This window comes from Heptranchias perlo, chromosome 11 (assembly GCF_035084215.1).
Source record: "Heptranchias perlo isolate sHepPer1 chromosome 11, sHepPer1.hap1, whole genome shotgun sequence".
In the NCBI taxonomy this organism is placed as follows: Eukaryota; Metazoa; Chordata; class Chondrichthyes; order Hexanchiformes; family Hexanchidae; genus Heptranchias; species Heptranchias perlo.
The window spans coordinates 55,112,614-55,131,764 of record NC_090335.1 but is presented as its reverse complement, the minus strand read 5'-3'; the positions used below and the strand labels follow the sequence as shown (position 1 = coordinate 55,131,764).

Below are 19,151 nucleotides of genomic sequence, written 5' to 3'. Positions count from 1 at the left end.
CGCTCCTTGAATTCTGTGGCCAGTTACAGATTCCTGTTTCAAATTGCTGCAGCTACATTGCCCTTCTTGAACCAATCAACCTCAATGAGATGGCTGCAACTTCACTTAAAGGTCCTCATTCTATCTGATGTATCAACCAGTCATCCACTAATACACCCACAGCTGTCCCAGACAGAATCCCTAGACATATTAGTGTTCTATATGTGTACATGTGCATTTATTTTACTTTATGTCTGAGGACTCTGAAGTTTTCCATACCTATTGTTTTCCCAAGTATCTTCCCTTTTTCCTAAAGGTGCTGACTGTTACTGGGGTATGATTCAGATGCCCAAGTGGCTATTCCTCACATGTGAACCTATGTACTAAGTAAAAGCTGACTACTTGCCCTTCAAGGGCACTGCAATCAATCTGATCCTGTTCTCACTCCATGTCCACACGTGTGAACATTTCAGTGGGTCATAGAATTCCCCATGTTGCTCACAAAATGTGCTGAGTCAGATTCAGTGTCACAACATCAGTGATTACTGGTGTCATGATGCCCTGCCTTTGCACGTGCACAGCGGCCAAACTGTCACAGCCACTTACATTCACTGTGACTTTTAATCAGGAAGCTGGTTCACATGCTCCATTGGTACATGTTAATGCAGGACAGCAGTACATTTAGGTTGCTCTCACTGACTAAGTGCTGCAGTGTCAGAAGTGCTATCTTTCGGACAAGACATTAAACCAAGGCCCTGTCTGTCCTATCAGGTGAACACCAAAAATCCCATAGCACTATTCAAAGAAGAGCAGAGAATTCTCCCGATGTCCTGACCAACATCTATCCCACAACCAACATCATTACAACAGATTATCTGGTCATTTATCTCATAACTGTTTGGAGGACCTTGCTGCGTGTAAATTGGCTGCCATGTTTCCCTGCATTAGAACAGTGACTACACTTCTAAAATACTTCATTGGCTGTGAACCACTTTGGGATATTCTGAAGTCATGAATATATAAATGAATACTTTTTCTTTCTTTTGCTCTCGCATGATTCAGATTTAGAACCAACAAAATATAAAAGCACCTTAAAGACCTCTGCATTGACTGTGAGTGGGTGGAGATTTAGCAATAGTGATCCTCCACTAGTGATTCAACAGTGGTGTGATACACACTGGCCTGCTGTTATATGACATTGCTGCAATATTTCAGACCAATTACCTGCCATTCTCAATCTGCTAGAAAAGGTCTTTCTGATGAGGATGATGCTATTTTATCTAATAACTCTCTCAGTCTGGGCTTTCAAACTAATAGTCATTTCTTCTGCGTACCATCTTTGCAGAAACAGAACGGTCTATAAGTAATTACTTCATTGAGCTTCGTTTGTAAACAATAAATACAAAAGCTAGAAATATTAGTTCTGATACCTGCCATCAAGGAGGGAAGCAGTACCTTACTCCAACTTTTACTTCATAGGAAACCCTGATCACACCACTGTTCAGTTATTTTGTTGCTCTTAAGGCTCATTCGTGTCTTGATGGTGGATAAGCAGTCAGACAGTATTCATGGAATCAAGAGTGGTGGTGGACAGATAAAGCTGGGCAATGTTGACCTACATATGAAAGCTGACACCATGTTTATGACTAATGTCACTGAGTGGCACTATATAGCTGTGGAATGGGAGGGAGTGAAGGATGAAACCTTGGGGCAGACAGGAGGTGGTGATGTAGGCACAGGAGAAAAAGCCATTGCAGGATATGTGTTGGGACAGGCAGGAATGGAACCATATGAGGGCTTTCCCACAGGGTGGATCACAGAATAGAGGCAGCGGAGGATGATGGCATCCTCTGCATCAAAAGCTGTAGTGAGATCAAGAAGGAAAGACACATGGCTGCAGTCCCAAGACATACAAGTTGGTGACTTTGACCAAGGCTGTCTCAATGCTGTAGACAGAATAAAAACTGTAATGAAGGAATTCAACCAGGAAATGGTGGGAGAGGTAGGTGCGTAGTTGAGTGGTGACAATGCATTCGAGAACCTTAGAGATTAACAGAAGGATGGAATTGGGATGGTAGTTAAAAAGATTGGAAGGATTGAGGATGGGCTTTTTAACTAAGCCATACAGTCTAGCAAGGTTACAGGTTAGATCCCTGGTCTGTGCTATGCTGGCTGATGTCAACAGTGGCATTTGTAGGGCCTCAGCACCCTTGGATTAGAGAGGAAAAAAATGGGGTTTCTGATCCTAAATGCATTCCAGTGATTTCTGCTGGCAAGTTGAAAGAACAGGATGATGTTGGCTGTGATACCACCCACCGCAACTTCCCCAACCAACATGTTAAAATAGCCTGCCAAAATTCACTATCTGACTATGCATGCAAAATGGTCAATTAGGCAAAATACCGAAGAACTGCCAGGGACTAAGGAACTGTATCTCAGCAAAAGTCACCACCTTCCAAAAAGATATCAAACTGCAGCAAATAGTGTGTCGATGGCAGTATGATGATCCATGATCTGTTTCCCAGACTGGGAAGTCGTCAAACTGTCTCTGACTGCTCTGGGAACTGAGATACTTACAAAGCTCTCCAAGAAGATGGTGTTTACCCCCCAACGTAGATCTGCCAGGTCTCACTGTTATTTTAAAAATAGAACTTATTTCTTTGTGTCTCAATCTTAAAAGTTCCCCTTGCTCAGAGCAGCAATTAAAGAAGCCATGGAGGTGGTTGTGTGCAAATCCACATTCTTCCATTCCCTGGAGTATTATGTTAATTTTCCAGTATGTTTTGGCACTGAGTTGTGCAGCACATATCTGGAGTTCAATAGGTTAAAATGGGCTGTCGATCTATCTTATTCTTTTCCTTGGACTTAACAATTTTCTAATTTTCCAGTTTCTCAACATACATCTTCCATACATTTGATAACGATTCTCCCATTTCTAATCAGAAGCCATAATTCTCATCACAATAAATTGGACAATAGGATTAGAGTATTTTTAATGGTTGAGGGGTTAAAACTATTATTTTATTTTTGGAGGTCATGAACACACATCCCTATGTCTGGACACAATGGGGTAAATTTTAAAACCCCAAGAACGGGTGGGGAGTAAAAATCCGCTGTTTTCAGAGTGGGACCGCATCCTGGCTCCAACACGCCTACTTCTGGGTTTAACCCAGGCAGGTTTGTTCGTGTGGTGTGGAGAGCAGACACCAGGAAGCCCCGCCCCCACTTAAAGCCGGCGAGCCGATACTTAAAAGGGCAATGTACCTCAATGAGATATTTGAGGTACTTAATATTTTGTGTATTGGAATAATAAAACAAATTTAACCTTACCTGTTCGGGTTTCCCATTGCTTCTGATTCATGTCAGGTGAAAGCAGGCAGGAAGGGCTGGATCCATGAGGTGAGTGCCTGTGCACTGCTTGTGGGCCCGGAGGACCAGGAGTACTTCATCCAGGTCCAACAAGCTTGCCTGGCCAACAGAACCCCGCAATCGGCTGCCCCGCCCCCCCCCCCCCCGCCCTGACGCTGGAACCCCCCCTCCCCCTATGGTGGACCCTCACCTACCTCCGATTCTTCACCCAAACTCCAGCGATCCCCGATCTTCTTCTCGGCCCCAATCTTCTCCCCAGCCTCCCGAACCCCTCCCTGGCCCATGATCCCTCCCTCCCTCCCTCCCTCCGATCCCCAGCTGCGGCCTTCCTGCCCGCCAGCCAGCCAGCCTGTCAATCAGGCTGGCTGCTGGGCGCGAAACCCGGAAGTGCAATTGATTGGCCTCACTTGCAGTCACAATCTGCCCATTTACTTTCCGGGTTTTGCACCCGGAAATCTCCCATTCCCTTCCTGGCTCGCAGTTAAAATTTACTCCAATGATGCTTGTTGGAAAGCGACTCTCATAATCTAGGATGATCATGTGTTTCACTTTAGAAGATGTGCAACATAGAAAACATTAGAATAACCCAAATGCCATTGATGAAGTGTGTCACAAAGCTGCAGTTTTGATACTGACTGCCATTAAAATCAACCTATTAATGTTTGGGTGAAAGGTCAATGTTACAGCACCTAACAGATCTCCCTTTTAACAACCCGTTTACTTTCCCTTAACAAATGTCACTCCTGGTAGGGTCAGGTTTGCTGCTGACAATGATAATGAAAATGAATGGGAAATAATTTGGTACACTGCTGCTCTATAGTTCTCGTGTGTGTATTTCTCTCAAATGAACAGGAGCCAACTATCTTGGCAGGGCCTTCAAAATAATACTAGGTGGAGTAAGGATTTATGAAATGAATGAAGAAGGGCAAAAATTGTATCTAAGTACTGGTAAACCAACATGATATTCTAGATCTGTTTCTATGCACAGATTTGACCCCTTCCTTTTTGTACCCATGTTTGATTATCTTCCCCATGCAAAAAGACTAATCAGATTTTTTGTTATGTCATTAAAATTCACAAAATCAAATTTATGTTTGCTGGTTGTGTGCTCACTTGAATAGCAATGAACTAGGCCATTTGTTTTTTCTATTCTGTATCTTTTCTGGATTGCTTGAGTCTGAGCAGCTTATTTTAAGTTTTCTGAAGATCATATGGTTTTCACCATGATAGATTTGTCAGATCTGTGTTTTATTTTCCAGTATCACAAATATTTCATGCTTTTCTCACAATATTCAAAACTTTTGAAAACAAAATTGTAAATAATGCATCATTTTGTGCATGGATACCACTGTTTGCGGTTCACTGTAATTATTGTATATTTTCTAAAGGAAATACAAAACAACAACTTGTATTTATATAGTGTCTTTAACATGGAAATAAACATTACAAGATGCTTCACAGAAGTGTAATCAAATAAAAATTGACACCAGACCAGTGACTAAAAGCTTGGTCGAAGAGGTGGGTTCTAAGGAGCATCTTAAATGAGGATAGGGTTGTGGAGAGGCAAAAATATTTAAGGAGGGAATTCCAGAGCTTAGGGCCTAGATGGCTGAAGGCACCCCCCCCCCCCCCACCAATGTGGGATGAAGGGAGTGGGGGACGCACAAGAGGCCAGAGTTGGAGGAATGCAGAGTTCTTGGAGTACTTGTATGACTGCAAAAAGTTAAAGATGGGGAGGGATTTGCACACCAGCATGAGAATTTTAAATTTGAGGAGTGGTGGTGGGGCAACATATATAAAACGAAGCAACTTCATTGCCAGAAGCAGTTGCAGGAAATCTGCGAAAACGTCGCAAAGAAATATAAAGAGGGTGTGGGACAACTCATTCCACGTAAGTTTTATGGTGAGACCTTCGCAGGGCAAGTCTGACAGACAGATGGCAGGACTACAACTTCCAGCAGGCATTGCGGCAGGCATCTCTTTCTCGGCGAGTGCGCATGTGCGCCCGGCTGTGCCGCTGCGGTGGGGCTGAGACATTCACCTGCTCCAGGAGCAAAGCGACCAGAGCCTGGTTCATCTCGGGTCCGATCAATCACACTGACATCTCCTCTCCGGGGCCGTACGGAGCCGTCTCAATCTCTGTGACATCCTAACGGGACACACACACACACACACACAAACACTCACTCGCAAAAAAAATAAATAAAGTGGTCCAGAAACTTCAAGCGACAAGAGGAGGAGGAGGAGGAGGAGGGGGAGAGACGCGGTGGAAGAAAGAGAAAAAAAAGTTTTATCCGGCTTATCGTCTCGCCAGTGACACGCAACGAGTAAAAGAAACAACAGGCGGAAGATGGGAGCGTCTCGAATTGGGATCTTCTACCAGGTTTTGATCCTCATTCTGGGGATAGGGCTGCAAGGTGAGAGAGATTTAAATGTCATTTTTAAAAAATAATGCAGTGTGTTGAGGGGGTTGGGTCTCTTGAAGTGCTGAGATTTGGGGAATATTCTGTAACTTTAGTTTATTTTGAATTGTCCGTTGTGCCGACATAAAACACCAAGGTAACGTGCAATTTTTAAAAAAAAGTTAAATAAGTTAATTCCCCCACCCCTATAAGAATGAACCTGTTTACTGTGTTTGTATTTATGTCGAGTACCGTTTTTCTGTTGCATGTGTGGCTGTACAGCTGCGATGTTATTTTGATGGTTACATTATGTCCTTAAAAACGACCTCGTTGCCTCAACACACAACACAAGGTTTGTTTGCAGACCGGTTGAAGGAAAAGGGAGGGAGAGAGGGAGGAGTGGGAGTGGGGCGGGGGGGGAGAGAGAACTCGTTTATCTGGTCCTGCAGGTTTGACACCTGCAAAACGTGTAGATCGAATATCCTTTTAATAAGTTTGGATTAGACAAAAACAAGTAATGAAGCACTGGGAGGTAATTGAGGATTATTTCTTGTTTTGATGCAATACAAGGATGGTGTCCCGATATGTAAAAAGTGAAAGTGTTCTTTGTTCAGAGAATGACCAAAGTCATATCGCTTGCTGCCGTGTACCAGATCCAAACAGCAACGCCTCGCAGCCTTTCATAACTTTCCATTGATCGCACCAATATTCTTTCATATATTCTTGAACCAAATGATTATTTGGCAAGTGGCACCTAGGTTGTTTATTTAATTAAAAAAAAAACTGTTATGCAAATACACAGCAATTAGTGGTGGACCTGTGTTGAACTCTTGACATTTTGCCCGGAGCCGAACTTTCCCCATTACTCGGTGGCAGACTGATCACTCCCAAGGAGGAGTTGAATTTTACCTCGGGAATTCTTGCTAGTGACTCAGCGCCACCGCGCCTGTGATAACGGACAGGTCAAATCGCATTCTCATATTACAGCAAAATGCGTTCTGGTGTTCAGCCTCGAAGCGCCAGTTAGGTTATGTTATCAATCCGGGCGGAATAAAAAGGGTTTGTTTTTCGAGTAACGGATAAAACAAAACCTAACACGGGAAAGTATGCGATTTGAAATACGATAGGAATCGAGAATTCTTCTTTCTTTGAACTTTTGTAATTATTAATGTTCCTGCTTTTTAAACTTTGAAAAGTTCAGTTTTAAAATCGCATTTCTTTATTTCATCAAAAGCAAAATACTGCGGATGCTGGAAATCTGAAATAAAAACAGAAAATGCTGGAGAAGCTCAGCAAGTCAGGCAGTATCTGTGGAGAAAGAAACAGAGTTAACTTTTCAGGTCGAAGATCTTCAGAACCCTGACGAAAGATTTTCGACCTGAAAAGTTAACTCTGTTTCTTTCTCCACAGATACTGCCTGACATGCTGAGTTTTTTCCAGCGTTTTCTGTTTTTATTCCTTTATTTCATGTTTTTTTTTGCCACACATCAGTGCAACTATGAGGAAAATAGGCGCTGGTTAGTGTTGAATTATTAATGGCATTGCTGTCACTTTATAAGTATAAATTGCACAGACAGGATGTCGAGAGTAGGAAACTTTTTGGATAACATCCTTGATTTAAAAGCTCAAAGAGAAAAAGGAAACATTGTTCCCTTTCTGTATTTTCCTGTTGTAGGTATCTGGGCGGGAATTACTGTGTGGTTTAAACCTGTGATGGGTTTTCCTCAATCCCTTTTGAATTCATCTGACTTGAAGAGGTCAGCATGAAAGTGCTAGCAGGAGGTTGGTTGAACATGACATTCATGGTAGCTTTTAAGTTAGAGTGAAGTACAGTTTTGGTTAAGTGTGCATTTGATATTCTTCATTTTGAAATATAATTATCAGGTATTTACTCTTCAGTTAATTTAATTCATGCTGTAGTGGGAGCAATGATTTAATTTTATCAACAGTTATATTTGCGAACAAACCTAGTTATGAACTGTAACAAAGAAATAAAAAGAAACACATACAAATGCTGAAAATCTGAAATAAAACAGAAAATGTTGGGAGTACATAGCAAGTGATTCAGCACCTGTAAAGGGAAAAGATAGATTAATGATTCATTAGAATTGAGTTTTGGCCAAGGGTCTACACCTGAAATGTTAAACTACATTTTTTTTCTGATATTGATGCATCTGCTGTGTATTTGCATCATTTTCTGTTTTTTTTAAATTTTGTTCATTACAAATCTCATTACAATAGATTGTTTTTAAATGCATTATGTCACAGAGGGTTTGCTACAAGTCCAATAGATAATAAGATTTTTCAATTGCTAACAATCCGTAGATATACTGTACCCCTATTTGGAGGTGGGGGGGGGAGGAATGAAAAGCATTGTTCTTTTTTTATCTCGGTTGGCTGAGGTCAAGGTGGTGATGTGTGAACGCACTGTTCCATCTGGTTCCCATTTCCCAATCATAGCATTGTGTTAGCACAGTCTTGAGTATCTCAATATTTGTATCAGTTATTTTGCCGGATTCCAGCACATTGAGGTCAGCAGGACCAGATGAATTAAAGATGCATTGGACTAATGAATAATTGTTAAAATTAGTAGAATCCCCATTTCAATATTTTAGTTTGTCGTTTGCTTTAGTTATCTTATGCCACACACTGTTCCTTCAAACCAAGAACATCTGGGACAACCTCCTCTACATTTTTGCACATAGTATTCTTGAACCGATCACCGGGATATGCATAGGTGTTTCCCGAGGCTTTGCATGGTGGCTGTTTTTTTCCCCTCTGTTTTCTCTCCCTCTCTCCGTTTTCTTTCTTTATCCCTCTCTCCGTCTTCTTTCTTTATCCCTCTCTCCGTCTTCTTTCTTTATCCCTCTCTCCGTCTTCTTTCTTTATCCCTCTCTCCATTTTCTTTCTTTATCCCTCTCTCCAGTTCTCCCTCCCCCCTCCCCTCGCTCGTTCGCTCATCACCTCCCTTTGAAAAGGTCACTGAAATTAATTCACCAAGTGGGCAGTTGTCCAGACTTCTATCAATCAGTGGCACAGAGTCCTAATTATATTGAGGCATTCAACATTGCATTGAAAGCATATTTTATATAAAAAGATCACTCTCCTAAGGTATAAATGATTTTTAAAAATATTTTTATCATTAAAACAAAATGGGAGACCTAAAACCTTAGCAAAATGAACCTGTGGCAAGAATTGCATCGGTAATTTTTGTGGGTTTACAGTGAGGTTTGAAATATTCTCTGACTGAACTCCAGTAGACAAATTGACAGTTTTATCGTTTGGAATGGTGAGAACGGGGGCGGTTGGGAGGGGAGTGTCTAAGAGCTGCTTTAAACTTAAAAACAGAAAATTACCTTTATCTTATGACAGGACGGTACCATCTGGTTTATGTGCATGTCAGGAGGATGAGAAGTTAGATGGAAAAATTCTTTTTCCCTAATAGATTTTCATGTTGAAAATCTTTGAGACAAACTCAGAAATGTTATGCATCACACATGTTATAAATCATTTTGTCACTTCTGCTGCCACAAGACACAAACTAAGATTGTTGAGACCTGCTACGGCTTACACTATCTAAAAACAGAACACTGAAGCCTCTTTTAAAGCGTTACCATGTTCTGTAACCTGGCAACCACAAAGGGTGTTCTTAGCATCATGTTCAAGTGCTGGGCCTGGGGAATTTAGTGTGACGCAAGTATGTACATTTTCTATCAAAATATAGGAATAATATTGTAAACTATGGTTACAAGAATCTACAGCGGTGGAGGGGGGGGGTACTTTCATATTTTTTTTTAAACGAATTTTCAAATGTAAGATGCAAATTTGCCACATCTGGTTTTACCTGTTTGGATTTTGCAGACTTAAAAATGGCTGCCGTCAGTGCTAGCATTGATGGATAAATCCTAAGTTAGCCAATAACAGCATTGAAGGCGCACCCTCACAAATCCATAAAGTTCTAACATATTATCAGCTAAAAAAGAAACAAATCGATAAGTGGGATTGAGAGCAGCTGGCACTGCAGCAGCCCAGGGGAGAGAAGCCAGGAGATTGGAGCCATAACAGGCGTGTAGGGGTAAGATCAGCAGCCAACACAGGTTAGCGAGTAGGGGTGAGAGCAGTTAGCACCGTGGAAACCCAGGTACGAGAAGCTGGAAAGCATGCCCAGGTGTGGAAGGTATTTTCTCATACCAGGCAGCATCCTCGTGAATCTGTGTTGTACCCTCTCTAAATCATCAATATCCTTCCTATACTGTGGAGCCAGATACTGCACACAGTACTGTAACTAAGGTCACATATAGGCTTATAATTACCTTGGCTTTTACATTCTATGCCTCTTGTGATAAAATTCAGAATTCCATTAGCTTTTTTTTTAATGGTATTTTCAAATTGAGGTGCTGCCTTTAATGTCCTCAAATCCCTCTGCTCTTCCTTAGCACCGAGCCTACTTATAATTCAGATTGTAATTACTTCTGTTACTTTTTTTTACCAAAATGCAACACTTCACTCTTCCTGACATTGAATTCTATCTGACACTTTTTGTGCTCATTCCCCCGTCTTATTCTCCCTTTGCAGCTTCCTTTGGTCTTCTAAAGAATGAAATATACCTCGTATTCTTGAATCATCTGAACATTTCAGTACCACCTCCTATAGCCCTATATCCAAATCATTGATCTAGAGTGAACAGGAATAGCCCAGAACTGAACCTTATGGGAGACCACTACCCACTTCCAGCCACTCTGGAAAAGCTGCCAAACTCTGTTTTCTCCCATCTAACCAATTTTTAATCCAGTTTGCTATCCTCCCCCTAATTCCGTACCCCTTAATCTTCTTGTAATCTCCCATGTGATACCTTGTCAAAGGCTTTTCTAAGGTGCATATACACTAAATCAACTGCATTCCTCTCAACTACCATGTCTGTTACCTCTTCACAGGCTTCTATGAGGTTCGTTAAGCATGATCATTTCTTTTAAAATCTATGCTGGCTTTGTCTCACTATTTTCTGTTTATCTAGATATGTGCTAATTTCATCCTTATGAAAGACTCTTAATATCTGCATTAGGGAAACTGTTTTAAGATAACTGGCCTGCAATTACCCAGATTAGCTCTGCCTCACTTTTTAAAAATAGTTACTACATTGGCCACTCTCTAGTGCTTTGGCACCCACCCACTCCCAATACAGCCTTGAAATATAATTTCTCAGCAATTTCCTCCCTCATTTCCCTTGTGGTTGTAGGATGTATCTCGTTGGGCCCTGGCACTTTGACTTCCTTTAGCCTAAACACCGTATCTGAGATTTTCCTTTTATCCCTCATAATATTACTCATCTTGCTCTCAACTACTTCAGGGTTCACTTCCTCTTCAATATCCTTCTCTTTAGTACAAACCGATGTGAAGTACTTACTAAATATGTCTGCCATTTTTTGATCATCATCTATGAATTGACAACCCTCTCCTCTCGGGGTGGGGGGGTGGGGTATCTCGCCTCGCTTTTAACAATTCTCTTTTTACTGATATACATGTAAAATACCTTCCTGGTCCTTTTGATATTTTTTGAAATTTTTTCCTCATACTCCCTCATTGCTTTCCTTATCCTGCACTTAACCTCTTATATTCTTCTATTCCTCTTTAGTTTTTTTCATTATTATTCTTTCCAACTTCATAGACCCTTTGCTACAATTTTAATTGGTTTCTAACTTCTTTATTTATCCATGACATCTTAAAACTACTAGTAGTTTCCTTTTGTAATGGAATGTAGTTATGTCTACCGTTACAATCTCTTTTTCAAAATCATCCCACTGTTGCTCTACAGTTAGAATCATAGTTCTGTGCCAATTTCTTCTTCCACCTCAATGCAACTAGCATGGTCCTCACCTTTCTAAAATCTGCCCTAATCCAATCTGGTGTTCAAGTTTTTGTACTGACTTTTCCTCTTAAATTTGATCATATTGTGGTTACTTCTCCCGAGGAGCTCACCCACATTTAACGCAGTTACCTGATCTATTTCATTACTCATTTCATTACATCATTTCTGCCCTTGTGTTTACTAACATACTGCTAGAGGATGGAGTACTGTTCATATTTTAGGAATTCCATTCCCTTTTACTACCTCTCTGTCCCAATTGATAAGTGGATAATTAAAATCTCCCAGAACAGTAACTTTGTTATTCTTACTCATCTCTCTAATCTGACTGCAGGTTTCCTTTTCCATTTCCTCCCCACAATTTGGAAGTCTGTAATACACCCCTACTAATGTTACAAGCCCTTTATAAAAAAAAATCCTTGAGCTCAAACCATGTTGACTCTGTCTGTACCCCTACCATGTCTACATCAACCCTCCCTACAGCACGTACTCCCTCTTTTATCAATGTTGCCACTCCATCTCCTTCCTTATCTTTTCTACTTCTCCTAAATATATTTTATGCTGATATGTTTATTTTCCATTCTTGTCCAGTTCGCAGCCAGGTTTCTGTTAATACTATTAAGTTGAGATCTTCCTGTAAAATAATTGCTTCCAGTTCCCCTGTTTATTTCCCACACTCTGCATATTGTAATACATGCATTTTTACTTTTTTTGCTTTTATTTTTAACATTGCCCCTTTTCTATTTTTTTGTCTAAGTTACCCCTTATCTTCAGTCCATTCCCCATTTGTAATTAGTTCATTTGATTTTATTCCTCTAGTTCATATTCCTCTTGCTAGATTGTTTTGTGCATGAATATTATCGTCATCTATTTTTCCCTTCACTATTAACTGATCCTGGATGGGTCTATTTCCGCAGTGCCCCTCCCCCTCCTTTCTAGTTTAAGTACCTCATCACTTCCTTATTTAACTGTTTTACCAGTACATTAGCAACCTCCCTGTTCAGATGTAGTCTATCCTTGCGAAATAACTCTCATCTGTCTCAGAACTGGCACCACACCTTTAGCCATTCATTGATTTTCTTAGTCTTCCTGTCCTTCCCTATTCTAGGCTGGGGAAGTAATCCTGAGATTGCTGGCTGGGGAAGTAATCCTGAGATTGCTGGCTGGGGAAGTAATCCTGAGATTGCTGGCTGGGGAAGTAATCCTGAGATTGCTGGCTGGGGAAGTAATCCTGAGATTGCTGGCTGGGGAAGTAATCCTGAGATTGCTGGCTGGGGAAGTAATCCTGAGATTGCTGCCTGTGAAGACCTGGTCTTAAATTTGTTTCCTAATATCCTAAATTTATCTTGTAGGACTTCAGACCTTTCTTTACCTGCATCCTTGGTTCCCACATGGACTACAATAACTGTTTGCTCTCCCTCCCCTTGCACAATCTTTTCCAGTCTATGCGCTAAGTCCCAAATAGCATTTGGGGGCAACAAAGCCACTGCCGGTTGAGACTGCAAAAAATATGGTGTTAGCCCATCTAACTATTGAATTCCCTATCACTGTTGCATTTCCAGCAGTGTTGCAGATCAGCTAACTCAGCACGTACCATGAATTGAACCTGGGACTTCCCTGGCCTGTGTGTCTCAGCTACTATCTGTATAAACATGCTAAGCAATAGATAGACCCAGTAGAAACTTTTGTGCATTCCCCTCAGTTTGCCCTACCATTGGCAGACGTGCCTTCAGCCATCTAGGCCCCATGTTCTGGAATTCCCCATCTAATCTGCTCTGTCTCTTCACCTCCCTACCTCCCTCTACTCCTTTTAACACTTTTCTTAAAACCAACTTCTTTGACCAATGACCTCTCCTATTAACTTTTTTCTATCTATGTGACAATGTTTCCCAGCTAATTTTCTTTGGCTCCACGTCCATTTCTTTCTGATTACACCTCTGTGAAGCACCGTGGGACATTTTTCGACATTAAAGGTGCTATAAAAATGCAACTTATTGTACTGAAAAAACTATATATTTGGTAAATTGCTAACTGTAGAATCATGTTGTCAGTGACTGTACAGCAGATAAATCCCATTTGAAGTGTGACCTGCCTAACATCCGAAAGAGAGATTACCTTCCATTAACGTTTTTTTTAGTTTATGTGAAAATGTTTCCCATCTAATTTCCAACCCATCAGACCAGTGAAGATAAATGAAATAATTCCAATCTGCTTCCTTGTTTGCTGTTTGTTCTGCAGGAAGTTGATGACAATGAGGAAATGTGTCTATTTTGCAGTCCATTAAATCACCCTTGGCAAAGAGCTACAGAATTAGGCATAATCTATTATCCTGTCTTGGTGGGGGATGGGGTTGGGGAGGTGAGGGAAGCAACAGACAGTGATTATTTAGAACCACAGTTTCCTAGAAAGCTGAGGAAAGGGTGGGTAGAAAGGAGAGGGGAAAAAGTATCACTCTAAATGTTTATTGAGGTTAATTTTTGTTGAATTTCCTCAATTGACATTTTATAAGAAAGCAAGCCTGCACACTCTTTGAATCTATTCTCACACCAACAATCAGCAGAGCTTTTATTTTTTTTCTATACTTGCATATAAGAAATAGGAGCAGGAATAGGCCATACGGCCCCTCGAGCCTGCTGCGCCATTCAATAAGATCATGGCTGATCATCGACCTCAAGTCTACTTTCCCACCCTATCCCCATATCCCTTCATTCCCTTAGAGTCCAAAAATCTATCTCAGCCTTGAATATACTCAATGACTCAGCATATATGATAACACATAAACTTCCCCATACCTAGTGAAAATAATTGGACTTCAATTTTGAAGCATATGCCACCACTGAAAGTTGTAGAGTTAAAAAAATGACCGCAAATGCTGCAGCTCTGAAATAAAAATATTTAGGAAATGCAGGGTGTCTAATGAAGGGCCCTACCCAAAACAATATTCTATCGATTCCTTTCTGATATTGACTGTGTTACATTTTTTTCTGCTGGTTTTTTAAAATACATTTAGGTACAAATGTTTGATAAAACAAATATTAACTGCTGTTTTCAGGATATAAAATAAACAATGAGCCTTTTGATGGCTTAGTGACTTTATCATTTGACTTTATCAGTGACTCAGCTATGATCTGATTGAATGGCAGAGCAGGCTCGAGGGGCCATGTGGCCTACTCCTGCTCCTATTTCTTATGTTCTTATCAAGTAGCTGAGCCATACAGACCAGAAAGGCTTTCGAACTTTGGTCTGTTGATCTCAGTCACAGAAGGGCAATACAGTTGGCCTCCGAACCCCTAGGTCAGGGAGGGGAAAGTTGGCCAGGGTTCCCAATCCTGATCACCATCCAGCAATCCCAGCTGTGAATGTACACATGAGGACATCGAGTGAAGACAGAACCAAGCTTGTCTGTGATGCCCCATGTTTGAACATCCTGCTGACACTCACTGTCAAGGTTCACACATGAAGAATGGCCAGTTGCGTGAGGAACCAGAGGGCTGTCACTACAAGTAGGACCATACTCCAGCGTAAGAAAGCAGGGGAAAACAATTGGGAACAAATGTAATAACATTAGATCCTCTGATGGCTAAATGTACCACCTGAGGCATACAGGCCAGAAGCATCCCATTCACAATCCTTGGTTTGTGCTGAATTAGTTGATCTTAACTGGGGTGGCAGTATGGGTGCAACAGTTGTTCAGTGTTTTTGGGCTAAGGAGGGAAAAAAGCATAGATCCCACTCTTCAACAATCCAGCGACCTCTGCTATAAACCATGAATTAGTGAAAATTGGGTGGGTCAGGAATGGATATGGCTGTGCAACCCTTACAGTCAAATAGCCTGCCAACATTGTTTAGAATGGCCATTTGGATGAGGCAAAGAACAAATGTCAGCACTTGTTGAACTGTACCCCAGCATGAATCAATCAGTACCTTCAAGTGAGGAGGGGAGAAAAAGGGAGAATATTGGGAATGAGGAAGAAAGTATAATAGCAGTGAGACTAATATAGGCTCTGTGGAGTGTAAACACTGGCATAGACCAGTTGGGCTAAATGCCCTGTTTCTGTGCTGTAGGCTCGATGTAATACTTTTGTGATGATGCCATCAACTCAAGGTAAGTGTGGCAGTGATCTCACACGTTCTCACTCTGTGTCTGTCTGTCTCTCTCTCTCTCTCACACACACACTAAAATAAAACAAAAGTGAATTATCATAGCCTGTAGCTGTAGCTTTTAATAGTTACAGGACTACCCCAGTTATTCAAAGTTTACTTTTTTTAAGTAGAGAAAACAAATATTTAAGAAAAACTGTGTGAATTTGAGATGGAGTTGTAGGTAGGTATTCTCAGGAATTCTGTTTACAAGCTGTTGGCACATGGCTTTGTTAATCTCTGGTCTGCCAAAACATAGTCTATACACTGACTGTGAGAAGAATCAGCACAGCTGTTATGCAAATACTGACTGCAGTTACAATGCAGCATGGCCCACGGGTCAGAAAATAATTGAGTTTGTTCTTCCCCAATAACTCAGTAAGTTTATTGAGTGAGTAGGTAAACCATACAGACTAGGCTTAACCCCTAATCTGTGCTGAGTTAGCTGATCTCTGCCAGGTCAGTAGAAGAGTACTACAATTGTCCTCAATAACCCTGGGTTAGCTGCTCCCACTCCTAATCACTATTTAGTGATCTGTCTGGAAGGGAATAAGTGTGGATGTTGGATGGGAACAGGATCAAGTATGGCTGTGACCCCTTCTTGGTGAATAACCTGCCAACCTTCTAAATCTTAGCTCAGCAATTTGCTGAATCATACCTCAACTGTTATTTGACCACTTTTTTTTCAATTTTCTACCTCACTTCCTCTCCTGAATGCATTGACTCTTTTCTGGGGTACAGTTCCACAGGCTCTGGGTTGTTGCAGGACTCTGGGGAAGGGGCATCATAGCTGAACTCACTCCTATCCTCACCCAACCTCCACACACTTATACTTTCCAGCAAGAATCGCTAAATAATCAGGGACAGGAACCATGGCCAATTGTAGCACCTCCACTGCTTCACTGGCCACATTCATCACTGGGGACCTGGAACCTTCTGTTCTTTACGGCTTAGTACGACAACGAATGTTGCCTTTGGGGGCAAAGGCATCACTGGAGTTAGCTATAAACATTTTTCTTGGTACGTATCTCTCCCTCTAAATCCAAGAGCACCATCATTACCACCACTCTGTATATGTGCAATGTGTGACTGAATGTATCACAGAATAGAATCATAGAAAAGTTACAGCACAGAAGGAGGCCATTCGGCCCATTGAGTCCGTACCAGCTCTATGCAAGAGCAATCTAGCTAGTCTTATTCCCCGCCCTATCCCCGTAGCTCAGCAGATTTTTTTCCTTCTAAGTACTTATCCAGTTCCCTTTTGAAAGCCACGATTGAATCTGCCTTCACCGCCCCCCCGCCCAGCCGTGCAATCCAGATCATAACCACTCGCTGTGTAAAAAAGTTTTTCCTCATGTCACCTTTGGTTCTTTTGCTAATCATCTTAAATCTATGTCCTCTGGTTCTTGACCTTTCCGCCAATGGGAACAGTTTCTCTCTATCTACTCTATCTAGACCCTTCATGATTTTAAATACGTCTATCAAATCTCCTCTCAACCTTCTCTGTTCCAAGGAGAACAACCCCAGCTTCTCCAGTCTATCCACGTAACTAAAGTCCCTCATCCCTGGAACAATTCTAGTAAATCTTTTCTGCCCCCGTTCTCAGGCCTTCACATCATTCCTAAAGTGCGGTGCCCAGAACTGGACACAATACTTCAGTTATGGATGAACCAGTGTTTTATATAGGTTCATCATCATGACTTCCTTGCTTTTGTACTCTATGCCTCTATTTATAAAGTCCAGGATACCGTATGCTTTCTTAACCTGCCCTGCCACTTTCAATGATTTGTGTACATATACCCCCAGATCCCTCTGTTCCTGTACCCCTTTTAGAATTGTGTCCTCTAGTTTATATTGCCTCTCCTCGTTCTTCCTACCAAAATGCATCACTTCGCATTTTTCTGCGTTAAATTTCATCTGCCACATGTCCGCCCATTTCACCAGCCTGTTTATATCCTCTTGAAGTCTATTACTATCCTCCTCACTGTTCATTACACTTTCGAGTGTCATCTGCAAATTTTGAAATTGTGCCCTGTACACCCAAGTCCAAGTCATTAATATTTATCAAGAAAAGCAGTGGTCCTAGTACCAACCCCACTGTATACCTCCCTCCAGTCCGAAAAACAACCGTTCACCACTACTCTCTGCTTCCTGTTACTTAGCCAATTTTGTATCCATGCTGCTTCTGCCCCCTTTATTCCATGGGCTTCAATCTTGATGACAAGCCTAATATGCAGCACTTTATCAAATGCCTTTTGAAAGTCCCTATACACCACATCAACTGCATGTCTGTAGTTACTTTTTTTTCCAGAATTCAGAGGAAGCTGGAGCCCACAGGGATGTGGCCAGTAATGGTCACACCATACAACTTACTATAAAGGACAGCAAATTAGTGTTCATCTCCCCCAATAGCTCATTGGGTAGCTGCATCACCCAGTGAGGAACTGAGCAGTGTGGTTCAGGAAACAATTATGGTGAAACCGTGATTCACTTCATCACTTCCCGGCTCAGCTTTTTCAACACCCTCCTAGGCAGTGTCCCAAGCCCCACCCTACATAAACTACAATTCACCTAGTAATCTGCTACCTGCATCCTAACTTTATCCTCATTTAAAAGCCTCTTCATGGCCTCGCTCCTTCCTGCATCTGCAACATCCTTCAGCCTCTGTCTCTTGTATTTCTCAGTTTGGACTGCTGTGCATCCCCCGCTCCCTCTGCTCCACCATCAGTGGTAGAGTCTTCAGCCACCACAACCCCACACTCAGGAATTCTCTTCCTAAACCTCTTTACCTTGCCACATCTCTGTTCCCTTTCAAAACCCCCTCAAAATCTGCCTCTTTGACCATGCCTTGGTCATCTTCTCTAACTGTCTTCTCCCATTTCCTGTTCATGTGTCCTTTATTCACCACCTTTTTGCAAAACAGTTTGGCGCATTTCACTGTGTTAAAGGCATTATGTAAGTTTGTAAATCCAGAATGAAACACAACTTCCTCCAGCTCAACATTGGGAACACCAAAACCATAGGTTTCAGCTGCTGCTATTAACTCCACTCTCTTGCTACTGATTCCATCCCCCTTGATGTTCGCTTTTTGAGTCTAAACCAGACCATTCACAGTCTTGGTGTCCTCTTCGACCCTGAGCTGAGCTTTAAAGCCAGCGCCTTTTCTGTTGCAAACACCGTTTACTTCCACCTCAACAATGCCCACCTCTATTTCTACCTCTCTCTGCCGCATAAACCCATATACATACCTTGATTACCTCCAGGCGCAACCACTCCAACAAATTCCCTGACAGCCACCAATCATCTATTTTATATAAACTCCAACTTGTCCAAAATCTGGCTGCACGCATTCTATCCCAAATTAACTCCTACTTGTCCATCATCCCCGTCCTGCTGAA

General features: G+C 41.6%; 1 protein-coding gene across 1 annotated transcript in view; it reads left to right on the top strand.

The window, feature by feature from the left end:
- Positions 1 to 5,376: 5,376 nt before the first annotated feature.
- LOC137327358 (CD166 antigen-like) overlaps positions 5,377 to 19,151 on the top strand; it is a 229,694-nt gene continuing 215,919 nt past the window's right edge. The window contains exon 1 of the mRNA XM_067993066.1: positions 5,377 to 5,765. Within this exon, the coding sequence (XP_067849167.1) occupies positions 5,699 to 5,765 (67 nt within the window). The 5' untranslated portion in view covers positions 5,377 to 5,698. The remainder of the gene's footprint in view (positions 5,766 to 19,151) is intronic.